Source organism: Rhagoletis zephyria, unplaced genomic scaffold (genome assembly GCF_001687245.7).
Source record: "Rhagoletis zephyria isolate East Lansing unplaced genomic scaffold, Rhagoletis_zephyria_1.1 Rzeph_scaffold_00042, whole genome shotgun sequence".
Classification (NCBI taxonomy): Eukaryota; Metazoa; Arthropoda; class Insecta; order Diptera; family Tephritidae; genus Rhagoletis; species Rhagoletis zephyria.
Window position 1 is genome coordinate 278,547 of NW_016157126.1, and position 17,583 is coordinate 296,129.

At 38.8% G+C, this 17,583-nt stretch overlaps 1 protein-coding gene across 12 annotated transcripts in view; it reads left to right on the forward strand.

Moving 5' to 3' along the window:
• Window positions 1-17,583, forward strand: part of Crk (Crk proto-oncogene, adaptor protein) — a 190,879-nt gene that overhangs the window by 117,703 nt on the left and 55,593 nt on the right. For 9 of the 12 annotated variants that reach the window (XM_017621715.1, XM_017621687.1, XM_017621723.1 and 6 more), the window contains 3 exons: window positions 12,864-12,986; window positions 13,243-13,447; window positions 13,523-13,651. In XM_017621715.1, coding sequence (XP_017477204.1) covers window positions 12,864-12,986; window positions 13,243-13,447; window positions 13,523-13,651 — 457 coding nt within the window. Of the gene's footprint in view, window positions 1-5,920; window positions 6,097-12,863; window positions 12,987-13,242; window positions 13,448-13,522; window positions 13,652-15,978; window positions 16,605-17,583 lie in introns of those variants that run through there. The other 3 variants (XM_017621656.1, XM_017621673.1, XM_017621739.1) reach the window with 2 other exon arrangements.

The window sequence follows — 17,583 nt, forward strand, 5'->3', positions numbered from 1 at the left end:
CTTCGATAGCCAGCCAAGATCGAAAATCGGATGCAACTCATAATAAGGGCCATATAGTAATATCTTACGAGGAATAATTTTGTATAATACTTTAACCCGTTATCTCCCTCACAAAAGGATCGTTTTGGCCCTTTTTTGAGAAAGTCCAAATAAAATGATATTTTGAAGGTCGCTAGAGGGTTAAAATCTTCTAGAATTATTTGCCATAAAATTTCACCACGGGTCCTCTCAGACAAAATCTTTGTGCAAAGCATCTGCAATTCCACAGAAAATAAAAGATCATATATCCTCTTGAAATATGGGCAATTCTCAATTAGTTTGAACTTTCGCATGACGAATTTCAAGATGACGCAGTAGAGCCAGCATTGGAATCACACGTGGACATCATGTGTGACTCAGATTCTGATAACAGCGATGATTCCGATGCTGATTTTACACTTGCCGAACCATCAGGCCCGAAAAGAGCAGGAATTATATCATCTTTTAAAGTGCAAGACCGCGTATAAATAAAATGCAAAACCGCGTATGTGAAGTTGTAGAAATTATTTTCTAGAGCGTAGAAACACTCATATTTAAAAATGGTTCTCTTTTTTATAAAGCAATCGCATTTCTGGCTAGTATATTTCAGGACGAATGGATAAGGATTGAGCCAAGAGCTTATGTGAGCAAATCCAATTTTTGGAAGCCAATGTCAGTTACGCGGTTTTGCACAATGACGATACGCGGTTTTGTACTTTAAACGACGATATATATAAACAAAATATAAAATAAAGCACAAAAAGTTGGTGCATATTTTTATTTTCTGTGGACTTGCAGATTCTTTGCACAAAGATTTTGTCCGAGAGGACCCCTAGTGAACTTTTATGGCAAATAATTTTTTGGAAGGTTTTAACCCTCTAACGAACTTCAAAATGTCATTTTATTCGGACTTTCTGAAAAATGGCTAAAACGACTCTTTTGGGAGAGAGATAACGGGTTAAAATATTCTACAAAATTATTCCTCGTAAAATTCGACTATATGTCCCGAAACAAAACATATTTCTCTCCGATATGTATTTTAACTCTTTTTTCATTTATTCTAAGGCACTTCGGGAAAATATTGCAAATTTAAGATGGCCATAGCAAAGAAATTTGACCAACGAACGAAACTAAAATAAAGGCTAACCGCAGTTATTTATGCTATTTTTTTTGTTGAAAAGGTGAGGTAGTAATTTTAATTATGGTCCTGAGAAAATAAAAAAGTAAAAAAAACTATAAGGAATAGCAAGTGAAACTATTTTTATTCACTCAAATGATCACCGTTATAAACTTTTTTTACAAACTTTACACACTGAAACTTGTATCCAAGTCAATGCTTGATTTTCGGAATTCAATGCTTGGTTTTCGGAATTCAATGCTTGATTTTCGGCATCTTCTTGCCTTCAATAAATGAACTATACTAACTAGAAGCAAACTACCGAAGCACTTCACTCAGTATTTTTAACATATGTACCTACATGGATACCGTTGCATTTAAAGCAAAAAAAATAAAACGAAAGGTCAATTCGAAACGTAAAAAAAAACAACAAATCAAATAAAAGTCTAACCAATGCAGATAAGCAAAAAACTTGTTGTAAGTTGTAAACGTTATTGTGAGTAATTTATTTTTTATAACAAGAAATAAATTACAATTTGTGACACAGTAATAAATGGGCTGGTTATTTTCGGTCTCTGAATTCAATCTATAACAGAAACCACAATAATGAAAGTTTAAAATCTTGCACAAATTGCAAAAAAATTTATTACAATTGAAAAAATGGTCATCAAAATTTTTAATTATAACATTTAGAAAATTTTCGCGTAAATATTCTAATTATAATTTTTGGAATTTTGAGGCAAATTTTTTTGAAGTTTGACTATTTTTTATTGCAATTTGTGCAAGCTTTTAAACTTTTATTATTGTGGTTTCTGTTATAGATTGAATTATATTTTAAATGAAAATTGTTAAAAATAAATAAATAGATAATTTGCAAACAATATCATTTTGAATATTTGAATTAGTTCATCGCATCTGTGCATACATATAAAGGGTGAACACACCAAAACTGCGACACTTAGAAATTACTACCAGAAACAAACTAGAAGGCTTTGAAATTATTTTTTTTTTTTGTATTACATAACTTGGAAGTTTAGATGTTATTAAAATGTTAAAATATTAGTTATTATTTGCTCCATATGCAAGTGATAGGTATTTTCATCGCACACGCGCCATCATGTTCTGCACGACTGCATCGTCGACATTACGCGATGCGCACAACTACTTTGTTTTGCACTCTTCAATAATTTTCACTCTTTCACCTGTTTTCTTCAAGATTCCTTTGGCAATTGACCAATATTCCCAAATAGGACGTGGCTCTGGGCTATTGGGTGGATTGCAGTCGTGAGGTACAAAATTGATGTTATTTGCAATATACCACGGCAATGTGTCCTTGGCATAGTGGCAGGTTGCCATGTCCGCCTAGAACGATGCCCTACTCCTTATCTGTTGATAAATGACGGAAGACGCCTTTTGAGGCACTCATCCCGATAAACTTGATCATTCATTGTCCCGGATGGGAAAAAAGGGCTGCTCTTACGGCCGCAGGAACAAATAGCTTGCCAAACCATGTGGTTTTTGGAAATTTGGACTTCATTTTCAGCTTACAACTTTCAGGGGCATCTTGACGACTCGCAGCAGTATAAAAATCTTGACCTGCAAGATATTTTGAATTTTTATAGCAGTAGGTTTCCCTGTCCATAACAATGCAGTTGTATTTTTATACCCGAGCGCACTTGTGCAGAAGGGTATTATAACTTTGTTCACATAACGGTTGCTTGTAACAGGCAAAAGGAATCGAGATAGATATAGACAAATGTATACATAAATGATCAGAATGAAAAGAGAAATCGATTAAGCTGTGACTGTCTGTCCGTCTGTGCACACGATAACTAGAGTAAAAATTTAGATATCTTAACGAAACTTGATGTGTGCACTTCTTTCGGGCGTAGGATGGATGGTATTGAAAATGGGCAAAATCGGACAATAACCACGCCTACCTCCCATATAACGGTAATTTTCAGAAATACGAAAACCGATATTTTAGTAACTTCTGAAGATTATTCACTCAAAATTGATATTTACAATAATTTTTAGACGAAAAATAAGAATATTATACATTTTTGGAAAATTGGCGTAGCCACGCCCACTTATGGATACATCTGTATATCTTGGTAACCGCTGAACCAATTTCTTCCAAACTTCGCACAGTTGTTAGTCTTGCTACAGCATACCAAATGGCCGAAAAATCGGACAATAACCACGCCTACCTCCCATATAACGGTAATTTGGAAAAATACGAAATCTCCAATCGATAAATCAAAAAGTATTAAAGCTAATTTACTCAAAATTGATGCTGGCAACAATTCTTTACCAAGAAAAACGTTTATGATAAAATTTTGGAAAATGGGCGTGGCACCGCCCACTTATGATCACATATATGTATCTCGGTAACCGTTCTACCAATTTGTACCAAACTCGGTACGATTATTGTGCTTGCCACATAGAAGCAAAGCTTTGAAAATTATTGGAATCAGATTCAAATTACGGCCACTTTTCATATAACGGCAAATTTCAGAAATGCTTGAAACTTCAATATTTCGAAATTTAAGGACGCTAATTTACTCAAAATTGATACACACCGGCTTACCATGTAGCGGTAGCTTTCGCAAAGGTGAAAATCATATACTTAGTACCTGCGCCGGACATTTAATGTTCGGCTCCGCCCGAACTTAGACTTTCTTACTTGTTTAATTTAGAATTCATACAACTTCCGAATGCGGGATTTCGCTGTAACATTCTACTTTGCGCCTCGGCCTGGCGCTGTTTGAGCTGTAGAACATCTCAATGAAGCTTTCCGCTTTACCTTTTGTACGAAAAACTGCGATCTCCGTACGGATTTTGCAACATAACGCGACAAAATCTTCGGATCTCGCGAAAACGCACTGAGAACCTTCCGAGCACTGTTTTTATCACTTTGACCTTGCTAACTCCCTGGTTTTCTCGTAACTGTCAGGCCTTATTTGTACCGATTAAAACCCTGCAAACTGTTGAATAGTGCACTCTTTAATTTTTTAGCAATTTTACGTGTACTTAAGGCCGGATCATTTATAAACTCGTGCAAAATGGTTTGTCTCGTTTCTAGCTCGGTTGCCATTTTTAACTCAACTAGGAATCAAATTCAAATGAAATTTCTTCTATGTTCAACTAAGGTCATGGTCAACTTATGGTATTTGAATTTCAAAATATTGAATTCGTTTTGGGTAAGTTATAAGCTTCCCAAAGTGTCGCAGTTTTGGTGTGTTCACCCTTTACAATAGTTCTTGAGTGAAAAATTGATTTTTCTTAAAATTGTAGGAAAATGGGCGTGGCACCGCGTGGTGTCACAATAGCTACTTCACCGATTTCGACCAAATTTGGTATACACATTGCGCTTAGCCCCTTTAGCACCGTCTTGAAAACTTTTGAAATCGGACAAAACCACGCGCTCCACCCACGTAACGGTAATTTCAAAAAAACTCGAAAGCTAGCTACAGCTTTGGGAGAGTGGTTTTTTCCGATTTCAAGACGGTGCATAAACAGGCTAAGCGAGACCGGTGAAGTAGTTTTCGAGACACATATACACTGGTGGCCCGATAATTAGAAACGATTTTCTTTTTTATGTTTTGACCATCTATTTTCATTTATTATTTTTAATCTATTTTGTTAGGTAAATATAGCGAATGCTACAACAAAAATCATGTAACTCAAAGCTTTAAACTTTGTATAAGGTTTATAATAATTTGACGAAGTTCGAAAAATGGACATCAAAATTTCAAACTTTTTTCTGGAATTTCTAGAAATAATTTGGGTATGCAGTTTTGTAGCCCATTCAATTTTAGTATAATATTGTGCAAGTTTCAATTAGCTCGCTGACTATGTTAAGAGGTTTCTTCCATACAAAGTATGTTCAAAAGTTTTTTTGTATGGGAGAAAATGAGCAACACCGCTAACAAAATAAATTATCAAAAATCAACGAGATTTTTGAGCTAATTCAAACCTGCACAAAATTGTACTAAAATTGAATGGGCTACAAAACTGCATACCCGAATTATTTCTAGAAATTCCAATTAAAAAGTTTAAAATTTTGATGTCCATTTTTCGAACTTCGTCGAATTATTAGAAATCTAATATGAAGTTTAAAGCTTTGAGTTATTTGATTTTCGTTGTAGCATGCACTATATTTTCTTAAAAAACTATGTTAAAAATAATAAATACAAATAGATGGTCAAAACTTGAAAAAGAAAATCTTTTCTAATTATCCGACCACCAAAGTATGTATGATATATGTAAGTGGGCGGTGCCAGGCCCATTTTTCCAAAATTTTGTAAAAAATCAATTTTTTCTAAAGAGCTGTTATATAACCATTTTGAGTAAATATTGATGAATACCCTAGTCACACTGCTAAAAAAATCTCACAGTCCGGTACATACACACATATAAATTCAAGGCTGTATTTCTGTTTAACTGGCTTAGCTCCGGCGATTTTTATCCGGTTTCAATGAATGAAGTGTCAATTTGTTTGAAAATAAAAGTACTTATAGACAAATACTACATACTTGGCAACTTTTATAGAAATTGTTGAAATTGGCGATGGTCAAAGTTTATAAAATTAAGAAAAATAGGGAGTGTGTATTTTCCACTATAGTAAAACGAGGTTCTTGATTTTAAATTACAGCAGTTTTATTTGCGCGACAATTCTACTCTACTAGACAGTTTGATGCTGACTAAACTTAAGAATATATTATATATTACAATACAGCAGCGGCTGCAAGCAAAGCCAGAGATTGGTGAAGAGAATAGCGGGAGATTCCTTGGAAAATGTCCGTTCCCTTTAGTGCTCAAAATAACAATAAGGCTGCCAGATTGTACATGCCGCCCCCAATGCTGAGCCCAGCATTGCGAACCGAACCGCCTCTGATTTGCTATGACATCGTTTCTGATCTGGTTTCATGTAGGTTGTGGCTTTCACCTATAATAAGGTAAGAGATAAAAGGTTAAGTGTGTGCAAGAGTGTTAGTTAAGCAGAGTAGTATCCCTCGCTTCGCTGGTAGATGGTATTGGCAATCGACAAATTTTCGATATCGAACGCTTATAAAGGCCGTGTTGGGTACGAACAGTAACTACTCGTACAAGTTGGTCTGATCCTGGATGTACTTCGGTCACACGTCCCAGCAACCATTGAGTGGGGGGTAGTTTATCATCTTTCACCAAAACCAGCTCGTTTACACAGAGATTTTGCTCCTCCTGCCTCCATTTTGGTCGTGCTTGCAAATGAGAGAGCCAGTCTGCTGACCATCTGGTCTAAAATTGTTGTACCAATCGCTGCATATCAAAATACTGCGATGTAAGGGATTTGCTGTCAGGAGTTGTTTCAGGTGGTGAAAGTAAGGCGTCTCCGACCAAGAAGTGCCCCGGAGTTAACACAAAGAGGTCATCGGGGTCGGATGTCAGCGGGCACAAGGGCCTTGAATTAAGGCAGGCTTCGATCCTTGCCAAGGTTGTGGACAGCTGCTCGTAGGTTAGTCTAGTTCCGCCGATAATGCGTTTTAGATGATATTTGATGGATTTTACATTAGCCTCCCACAGCCCGCCAAAATTTGGAGAGTACGGGGGGCTGAAATGCCAATTTATGTTTTGTACGGCTAATTGAGGTACAATATCACGCTCAACTTCTTCGACAAATCGCCTTTGATTAATTTTCAAAATTTTATCAGCTCCAACAAAATTGGTGCCGCAGTCGCTATACAAGTCCTGACATATTCCACGGCGGGCAATGAAACGCTGTAACGCCCATAAAAAATGCTCCGTTGTCATGCCAGTAACTGCCTCTATATGCACCGCCTTCGTAGCCAGGCATATGAATATGGCTATATATCCCTTGTAAACCGTATGACCGCGATGTTTTGACGATTTCAACTCGATGGCCCCCGTGTAATCAACACCTGTTGCGTAGAAAGCGCGTTGAGGAGGGTTAACGCGTTGCGAGGGTAAATCTCCCATTAATTGTGTAGTGGGTTGTGGGTTATTAAGAAAGCACTTTATGCAATTTTTAAGATGGTTGCGCACCGTTTTGCGCGCATGTATGATCCAAAATTGTTTTCGGATGGTACAAAGTGTTAATTGGATACCACCGTGTAGGGTATTGAAATGAGCGTTGTCAATAATTAACTTCGTTACATGGTGGTTACTCGGCAATATCATTGGGTGTCGTTGGTCGTAAGGGAGGAGAGAATGCTTAAGCCGACCGCGTACACGAAGAACGTTTCTTTCTCCGAGAAACGGCGTTAAGCTGACGAGTTTGCTGCTATTTGGCACAACTTGTTTGGTTTCGATCAAATGTATTTCTGTTCGAAAAGCTTCTTGTTGCACCAGTCGAACGATACAAAACAAACTTTGTTGTAACTCACTTGGAGTCAGTGGGCCACCTTTTGGTCCCTCGTGGTTAATTTTACGCTGAAGATTATAATAAAATCGTAACATCCAAGCGGTGATGCGTTGAAGTTTCTTAAGTGAAGAAAAACGTTGTACAAACGATGAGATTGCAACAACTGCATGAATATGAACTTTAGCCGGTTTTTCTTCCAGTGTTGTATCACCGACATCTAACGTGTTAATGGAGCAAGTTGGCCAAGTTGACTTGGGCTGCGTTAGCCACCGTGGTCCATTCCACCAGAGTTCCAAATCTTTCAACTGTGTTGGTGACAAACCGCGCGTGGCGCAATCTGCAGGGTTTTCTTTAGTGCCAACATGCCTCCATTGACTAGGTGTACTGTGCGACAATATTTTGCTTATACGATTTGCTACATATAGTTTCCATCTGTTGAGATCACCGTGAATCCAATAAAGGACAATTGTTGCGTCTGACCAGAAGTAGACTGGCAGTTTTCCATACACTGGCTTGAGGGTGTTCTGAACCCAATTGGAGAGATCCAATGCCAGCACAGCGCCGCATAACTCCACTCGAGGGATTGTAAGTGAGCCGATAGGCGTGACCCTGCTTTTAGCGGCGACTAGGTGTGTGTAAATGTCCTTCTTGCTGTAGTGCAAGCGTAAATATACCGCTGCAGCATATGCCGAGGAGGAGCCATCACAGAATGCATGTAGTTCTACCGACTGAAGTTGTTGTTGCGGCGAGTAATGTAACCAGCGTGGAACAGAGATCGCCTTTACCTGTGGCAATTCAGTAACAAACCTTTGCCAGTTTGCATTGATAGTCGGAGGCAATTCTTCATCCCAACCTAAAGCTACATAATGATCATCATCACGTTTAATTTTCGTTGCCCAAATCTCCTTTAGGATTACCTTCGCTGCTACAGTAATCGGGGTAAGAAATCCAAGGGGATCGAACAAACGGGCAATGGTTGACAGAACCGATCTTTTTGTTGCGCTGGAGTTGATAGCAAATTTGACTGAGAAAGTGAAAGAGTCGAGATTCGGCTGCCAATGCAGGCCAAGCGTTTTGATCGTCTCGTTAGTGTTGAGTTGTTGTGCTGGATCATACGATTGATGCTCGTATGGAATAGAGTGCAAAAGTTCAGGAGTGTTACTGGACCATTTTCTGAGTTCCATGCCAGCTGACTTTAACGCCGCTATCAGTTGATCACGCAACAGTCTTGCATTAGCAATTGAATCACTTCCGCTTAGTACATCGTCAACGTACATCTCGTGAAGCAAAATATTCTCAGCGAGGGGGAATCGGTGTTTTTCATCGTGCGCGAGCTGATGAAGAACTCTAATTGCAGTGTACGGCGCGGACGCTGTTCCAAAGGTCACCGTCGTGAGACAGTATTCGCAAACATGTCCATCTTTGTTGCGCCACAATATGCGTTGATAATTTGAATCCTCTAGGTTCATGTCGATACATCGATACATTTTTTGTATATCGGCCAAGAAGACGTATCTATGCAGTCGCCACTTCAGGATGACAGCCGAAAGGTCGTTTTGTAATGGTGGGCCAGTGCATAGTAAATCATTCAATGAACGTCCATTTGACGTTTTCGAGGACGCATCGTAGACAATGCGTAATTTGGTAGTGACACTCGTTTCTTTCACCACCGCGTGATGCGGCAGTACACAGGATGTTACGGTTAGCTGGTTACATTTGGTAGTTGAGCAGTGCTGTTCCTCCGTTGTCATAGCTGGGCGAATTTGGTTCAGGCGAAAATAGTCCTCAATTCCATCCTCATATTGCTCACGGAGATCGGCATTACGCTGGAGTCGACGTTCTAGCTGATGAAATCTGTTCAGTGCAATTTGTTTCGACTTGCCTATAGTTTGGTTAGGATCATATAATGACTTCAGAGGCAAACGAACCAGATATTTACCATTTGCTTGTCGAGTGTAAGTGCTACGGAAAAAATCTTCGCACCACTGGTCTTGAGCGGACATTGGTACAGAAGTGGGCACATGTTCGTTCTCAAAGAATTTTCGCACAAGCCCTTCAAGCTCAAGATTGCTGTGGTGGCAGCGAATAGTGACAATAGAAGGCGTGTCAGAATTTATTCGTCCCGACAGGATCCATCCCAAATGAGTTTTTTGGGCAATAGGTTGGTTAACATGGCCAATGCGGGTTTCCGGCTCCAATATTTGGGCGATCATGTCTGCGCCGATAATGAGGTCAATTCTTTTCGGCTGGTAGTATTTGGGATCGGCGAGAGCGAGTCCTCGTAGATGTGCCATATCTTGTGGCACAATTTCCTGGCTGGGCAGGGGTGCTGTGAGTTGCTTCAGAACATAAGCAGACTCAATATGAGCGGCGAAGTGTTCATCGTGGCATGAACGAAGAGTGCAGCTAACCAATGATCGTGATTGGCTAAATAGGTTTGGGCCTACTCCGCATATATCTGCAGCGGTGGGATGACGCTGCAGGCCTAATTGCTGAACAGCATTTTCTGTAATAAGCGTTCCTTCGGATCCTTGATCGATCAAAGCGTGTACTATCGCCGATCGATTCGTGATTTCGTTGCACAGCACTACTGACGCCGTGGCAAGAAGTATGTGTCTCGGCCCCTGTACGGGGATCCTATCGACACCCAATTGTGTTGAATTTGCCGCTAGCGTAGAATGAGCGCGAGTGAAGCGCCTTGCCTCTAAAACTGCTGTCGAAAGAGGTGTGTTTGAAGAAATTGGAACTGATTGTTCTTGTGGAGGTGCTGAAACGTTGCTGAAATTGGATAAAACGCGTTGAGTTGATGGCGTAAGAGCGTTATTTGCAGGAGTAGTCTTTGTAGCGAACGGAAAATGCAGTAAAGTGTGGTGACGTTGGCCACACTGGAGGCAATTTTTGATGCTAGTGCACTTAGAAAGTGCATGAGCCTTACTTAAGCAATTAAGACACAGCTTTGCCTTATCAACGATTGCCTTCCTCTCATAGCAATCTTTTGAGAGAAAGGTTGGACAGCGGCGTATAATATGTGCTTGACCGCATAAAGCGCAAGATTCAACTTGAGCGGTGTTGACGTTTGGAGCAGCTTGAAAACTTTTAACATTAACAATCGATCTCTGAATGGGTTTTGAGTTGTTATAATTGAAAGGGGTTTGATGTTTTGTATCCTTTGGAGATTTAACTGCAGATGAAGCAGTAAAGGTCATGCTGCGATTTTCGATTGCATCGATTGTGAAAATACGAGTGTTTAAAAACGCTTCCAGCTCACCGAATGTTGGTATATCGGTTTTACTTCCAAGATGTCGCTCCCATGCGGTATGCGTGTCGGTTGGCAGCTTGGTCGCAAGATAATGAGCAACCCAGTGGTCACATCCGCCGATTGGAATTTTTAGGCGTTTAAATTCATTTACGCAGACATTTGCCACGTTCAGCATTGATTTGATGTTATCAGATTTCTCTTTATATAACTGGGGTAAATTATAAAGCGTGTTCATATGCTGCGAAAACAGGATTCGCGGATTGTTGTAACGCTTGAGCAACAAGTCCCAAGCAGTATCATAATTTACCTCAGTTAAAAGCATTTGGTGTATATCGACATCTCGGTCGGCTGGAAGTGCTTGTTTTAAATAGTGAAATTTTTGTATTGAGTTCAACTTAATATTTTGGTGAATGAGTCGATTGAAAGAGTCATGGAAGCTGGGCCATTCAGTGAATCTTCCAAAGAACGAGGGAACTGGCAATCGTGGCTGCTTAATAGAGGATGTATTTCAATTTTGAAGATTCGACGGCTGCTGGTTCATCCGGCGGAATTGTACGGGGATACATCTCTTCCTGGCGTTGAGTCAGCAAACAAAACAAATCGAGATGCATCTCTTCAAATTGAGATGCTACATCCTCACGGAAATATCCATCGTCTTCGGCGATATCGGAACAAACAATCAATTTGTGAGTGGTACAAAACTCACTGTTAAGATCATCGATCCGCGACAGCCGTTGTTGAAAATATGGTTTTGTCTTACGTGCAGTTGAATCTTTCTTAAAATTTGCCAGAATCTTTTCAAGTGCTGCGAATCGATTCAGCTGTAGCTTAATTAGTGCTTCAATGGACTCACTCATCTTATTTTGAGTGACACTCAGCGATATTCTAAAATTAAGACTCAAATTAAATGCACCCATACACCTATTTCACTCTTGCGTGGTGTAGTTGATAATCGCTGTCTCTGGTGAACTGAGGCCTGGGCTTGTATATGTGAAGCGACAGCGCGAGAACCTTGAGTTGACCTTCAAGAATGCTGAGCGGCAGGTAGCGCCGATGGAGCACAATGCTGAGAGCAGGAATTAGTCGAACCGCCAATTTGCACAAAGCGGATGCATAGAGACTTGCTGAGGGGCGGGGGCACAATGCACGGCGATAAGATTGCGGAGTCAATCGTACAAAATGCGGATGCAACTTTCGAGCATGTCTTAGCGGGAGACAAAATGTTACCTAGTAGCGTTAATTGTTCTTCCTTACTGTACTAATCAAATTTTAAGGGAATATTCCCCTCATGGGCCACCATTAAATGTGTAGTTTCCACTATAGTAAAACGAGGTTCTTGATTTTAAATTACAGCAGTTTTATTTGCGCGACAATTCTACTCTACTAGACAGTTTGATGCTGACTAAACTTAAGAATATATTATATATTACAATACAGCAGCGGCTGCAAGCAAAGCCAGAGATTGGTGAAGAGAATAGCGGGAGATTCCTTGGAAAATGTCCATTCCCTTTAGTGCTCAAAATAACAATAAGGCTGCCAGATTGTACAGGGAGTTTTTAAAGGTTTCCCGATAAAAACTCCCAACAAACTAAGTCTAGCAAAATACTGTTATACATAGTTTTAATGGTTTATAAATTCCCTTTTAAAAACATGTAAGACTTTTAATATCGGAGAAAAAATAGTCAAGATGTTAATAGATAAGTGTATTAGGTATGAAAATAACGGGGTTTCAATAAAAAAATTAGGGTTGAGGAACTGTAACAACAACAACAAACCTATATTCATGTTGTACTCCAACCTACGCTGTTTTGTAGCGCCGTGTTATTAAAACTCGCTACCTCTTTACCTCCACCTCTTTTGGTAACACTAAGGATGAGCTAATAATGTATGTGAGAACTTATGGATCAACCAAGCTAACCTAACATTCATACCGCTATTAAACGATTTCCTGCATAACTCAGCTATATTTTTACACAATAAAGTATAAGTTCGTTTAAATTCTCAAATATAAAAAAAAAAATAAAATAAAAGATGATAAAACTTTAATTTTTACCACAGTATTTATGAAAATTAAAAATATTCCAATTATTAATATCTTTCAGTTGGTATTTTGGACCGATGTCTCGTCAGGATGCCACCGAAGTCCTTATGAGCGAGCGTGAACGAGGTGTGTTTCTAGTACGCGATAGTAACTCTATCGCAGGTGATTATGTATTATGTGTAAGGTGCGTGTGCTATTAATCATAAATTCTTAACTAAACGAAAAAAGTGTATGCCCTACAACACAGTGTTTCAATTAAAACTGATGCTGTGTATATTTGCACTTGTTTGGTCTCTTTAGACAACGTAATTTGAAAATAAAAATCAGTTTTATGTTGAGAGTAATCTGCTTGTGTAGGTTATATGTAAAACGATTGTGTATTTTGGTATTTATGACACTTCAGTTATTTATGACCAAGTATTTGCTCTTATTATTTCTAGAGAAGACACCAAAGTTAGTAACTATATAATAAATAAGATACAGCAACAGGAACAAATATTCTATCGAATAGGTGATCAATTATTCGAAAATTTACCAAAATTGTTAACTTTTTATACGTTACATTATCTTGACACCACTCCTCTACGGCGCCCTGCTCCAAAGAAGTCTGAAAAAGTTATAGGGAGGTTCGACTTTGAGGGAAGTGTAAGTAGAAACGGTTATTTAATGATTAAATTTCATGACTGCTTCATTTGTTTAATAATGCCCGTTAATGACTAGGATCAGGATGATCTACCATTCAGACGTGGGGAAATCTTGACTGTAATCCGCAAAGATGAGGATCAGTGGTGGACAGCAAGAAATCAGCAAGGACAAATCGGCCAAATACCTGTACCTTATGTTCAAAGAGTGAGTTTTTTTCTTTTTATAATTTATACCAAAGAGTATATGTGGTAAAATTTTTATGTTTTGAATTACAAAATCGTCTCGAAAAGATGTTGCCAAGTGCGAACAGAAGTGCACCGTCTCTTTCTAAGATTAAGGTTCAGAATAAAGTACGGGTACAGCTATGGTAATATAAATGCTCAATGTATGTCTATACATAGCTGCATATTTGCTGTTCAATGTAATATGTAAAAACGGAAAGGGAATTGTAATGATAACACAATGTTACAAAAAAATCAAATATGTTTCTCATAGTATCTGAATCCTCCATCTGTTTTTCATCCAATTTTCAAAATTGAATCTGGTTTCAAAATAAATATTGCGGCAACCCAAAATATGTTCGGGCATGTTTTTTGTCAGGCATGCTAGCAACACACTGATGAAATGCTTAAACGTTTTTCCAAAAAATATAAGGTTTGAGTTATATTTCTTAGAGCATATTTTAGCATATTTTGCAATAAATGCATATTTCAGCATATTTTGCAGTAAATGCATATTTTCGGATACTTTGCGTTGCGTTTTTACGTTTAGAACTAATAGAAATTTCTGAAATAATAACAATATAGTAACACTGTGTCGCAAATGAAATAAATATCAAAGTGCTCGATCATATCGTCTTTATATAGTGTTTTTTAATGTGCGATAAGGTTAATACTATTTATAAGTTTCGATCTTGACAGATGAGTTGTCCCGCCACTGACCCGCCATGGCACGCCGTTATAATTTTGTTTGGCAAGCAATTAACAGGGAGTTCATCAAACGAAAGTAAATGTGTTTTGCTATGGAAGCCTTTATTGTTACTAGTACCAGGTTACGAGATAGAGAGCGAGATAGAAAACGTGGTTCGGTTACAGGCTACTTGTTACTACTACAAGTACTAGGGCAAAGTTACGCAGCGGGAGTCAATTGTCACCTCCTAGGACAACTCCATGTTAAATGGGACAGCGGTAAGCATGGGTGGTAGATTTGCGATGTACCGGTATTCGACTCCCGAAACCCCGACTAGTACTTTCCGCTGCAGGGTACATATGTATATACAAACATACACAGTATGAATTCTATGTGAAACAATTTGTGAATTAGATTCCATGTACTTTCATACATATGTTTTAAAAACAAATTGAATAATAATGAATTATTAAAGATAAATATATATGTGCACTTTTATGAAATTTTGAACATTTTAGGTGATCCAAATAAAGTTACAGGCATTTCTGGGTATACTTGTGCGTTCATAAACGAAATTTAAAACATATCTTATGGCTTATAATGATTTTAAAGCCATTTTGTGCACAATTTATTTAGAATTTATTGGCTTATTTTAAGCGCATAAAATAAATTTTTAGAAGCATATTTTAGGTTGCCCTAATAATAATCTATTGTTGGGGTTTCCATCCGGTAAATTTGGAAAAAAAAAATCTTTAAGTTTTACTATTTTGACTATGGCTATTTTCAAAAATTGCTATGAAAGCCAGTCAAATATGTGCTATTGTTCTAAAAGCACTTTTATAACCAAACAAATTGAAGCTCGGTTTCTATGCCAGCCCTGAGCATAAAAATACGAAACAGATGTAGACCCATAAGCGAACAACATTTGATGGATTTCGCCCTCTAATCATCAGAGGGAGTCTCTATTGTATATATAATGGAATTGATAATTTATGCTCGAAAGCAAACGGCTACCTATCAATATCTGGCGGAGCTCTAAAAATTTGCAATCAATTTTTTTTAGCAATCAATGATTATGCACTAATAGGATTACAATCAAAATTTATTGCATTTTTCTGATTGTAAAAACTGCAATAAATTTAATTGTAAGCACATTTGATTGCAATGATTGTGATTGCAATCAAATCACTCATTCAATCAAACATTTTAATTGCAATCTCAAAAATGCAATAATTTATTCATGCTTTTTTAATAAAGAAATTTAGCAAAATAGAACGTGAAACTGAGAAATAGAGAAAACTAGCAGAAAAAGTTATTGAACACAAAACTAGTAAAAACATGCAAGTGAGTAGTTGTTGCACCGTTTTGGGGTGTCTTTGATGGGGCTGATCGACTTGAACACACGCGACATCCCAAAACGTCGACTCGTAGGTTTTTAAATGCATTGCGATTAGCACCCCCCCTAGTATAAGGGGCCCCTCCGTGGTGACACCTGGTAACGCCCTGGCGGCTAATTCGAGCGGGGACCCCTCCTTAATCCCTACGCCTTAATAGGCGTAATAATAATAATTTCCCTTTCTGACCAAACTCCTTGCCAGTTCTCCACTCTCTTCTCTTTGCAGGGCCGGATCAAGGTGTCATACGACCCGTGCCGAGGATCAGCTGGATGGGGGCCCTTCACCAAGCCCAGTCGCCAACGGAATGCTCCGGATACCGGGAGACCTTCGGAGCCAACTAGCCTTACCCGGGTACAGCGGATCTCTGTCCGGGCGGACGTTCCTTTTCTCCGCATCTCGTGGGACAAAATATGGACAAATTAACAACACGAAACCTTAAAACTTCAACTCCACTACGGGAGTCCGGCGCTCCCAAACAAAGGCCGAAAGGAGTCACAAACTGCACAAAGCAAAGCCACGGTACCACCGGGCCTAGTCAAAAGTAGCCCCATGTGGATGCAGATATCAGTGGCACCCGCACCAACCAGCAGTGGGACCAAGGCACCCCCTGGCCCGAGAAGTCCAAAGGCCAGTGCTACGCCCAAACATAGCACTGGACGGAGGCCTGCACGGCAAACACCGGAAATCCTGGGCCTTCCTGTAGTGGGCTTGCCACTCAGCGAACAGCGTCTGGCCATCCCACTGGGGGGACCCAGGACCATGGTGACCTGCAATAGGGCATTCAGTTCGAAGGCGCCCTATCTCAGAAAACTTTTCAAGTGCGCCCTACTTTGGAATTTGATTGAAGAACGCCATATTACAGAATTTTATTGAAAAACTCCTTATCTCAGAATTCGATTCAAAAGCGACCTATCTCAAACGAAAATACATTGAAATTGTGCTGAGATAGGGCATTTTTGCATCGGCAGTTGAGATAGGGCGTTTCTGAACCGAATTCTGAGATAATCCGTTCTTAAACCAAATTCTTAAGTAGAGCGTTATTGAAAAATTTTCTGAGATAGGGCGTTTTCGAACTGGCTGCCGAGATAGGTCGATCTTCCACTTAGCCATCGATACGTTATACTACTAGGGAAGGTTGGAAAACACGATGAAGGTGCTGTTTAGTTGTAGCTTTGTCATGCAGAAAATTGAATTTTTAAGCACGCACATTGTATATGCTCTCGATTAGCGGAACATTAAAGACGGCAATCAAAACTACCTACTGCTGGAAAGGCGGCTGCAATTTAGTTTGGCATCCCCGGAGTTCCGCATTAAGGTAGCTATGGAACGATAGAGGGAGTTCTCCTGATTGCAAATATATATACTTTTAGCCGCAGCAGGCCTTTAGTTTTTAAGTTATTTGTTGTTAAAGTTTGTAAATTGAACTAACCTCTCGGCGCTATTTCACACAATAAACACTTTATTTATGTACACCCTCCTCAAAATAGTTGCATTAAAACCCCGGCCTGAGATTTCCACTTTAATATACAATTCTTAATTAATTAATTAAGTAAAACGCGTTTATAAATGTCTTCACAAACGTTTGCACATTTCACAAACAAGCAGAAATAACAATGGCTGACAGTAACACAAAATGTATGCTACCATACGTTAAAAAAATACACAAATAAGTGTGTATAATTAGGAAGTATAAGTGTACAATACGTACATATATTGCTCTTATTAAAAATAATAATATTAGGATCGATAGGGGTCTTACTCCTGATCATAACGGTATTATTTTTTTCGGGTGGAAATAATATTTACTGGTGTTATTGTAGTTCAAAGTAC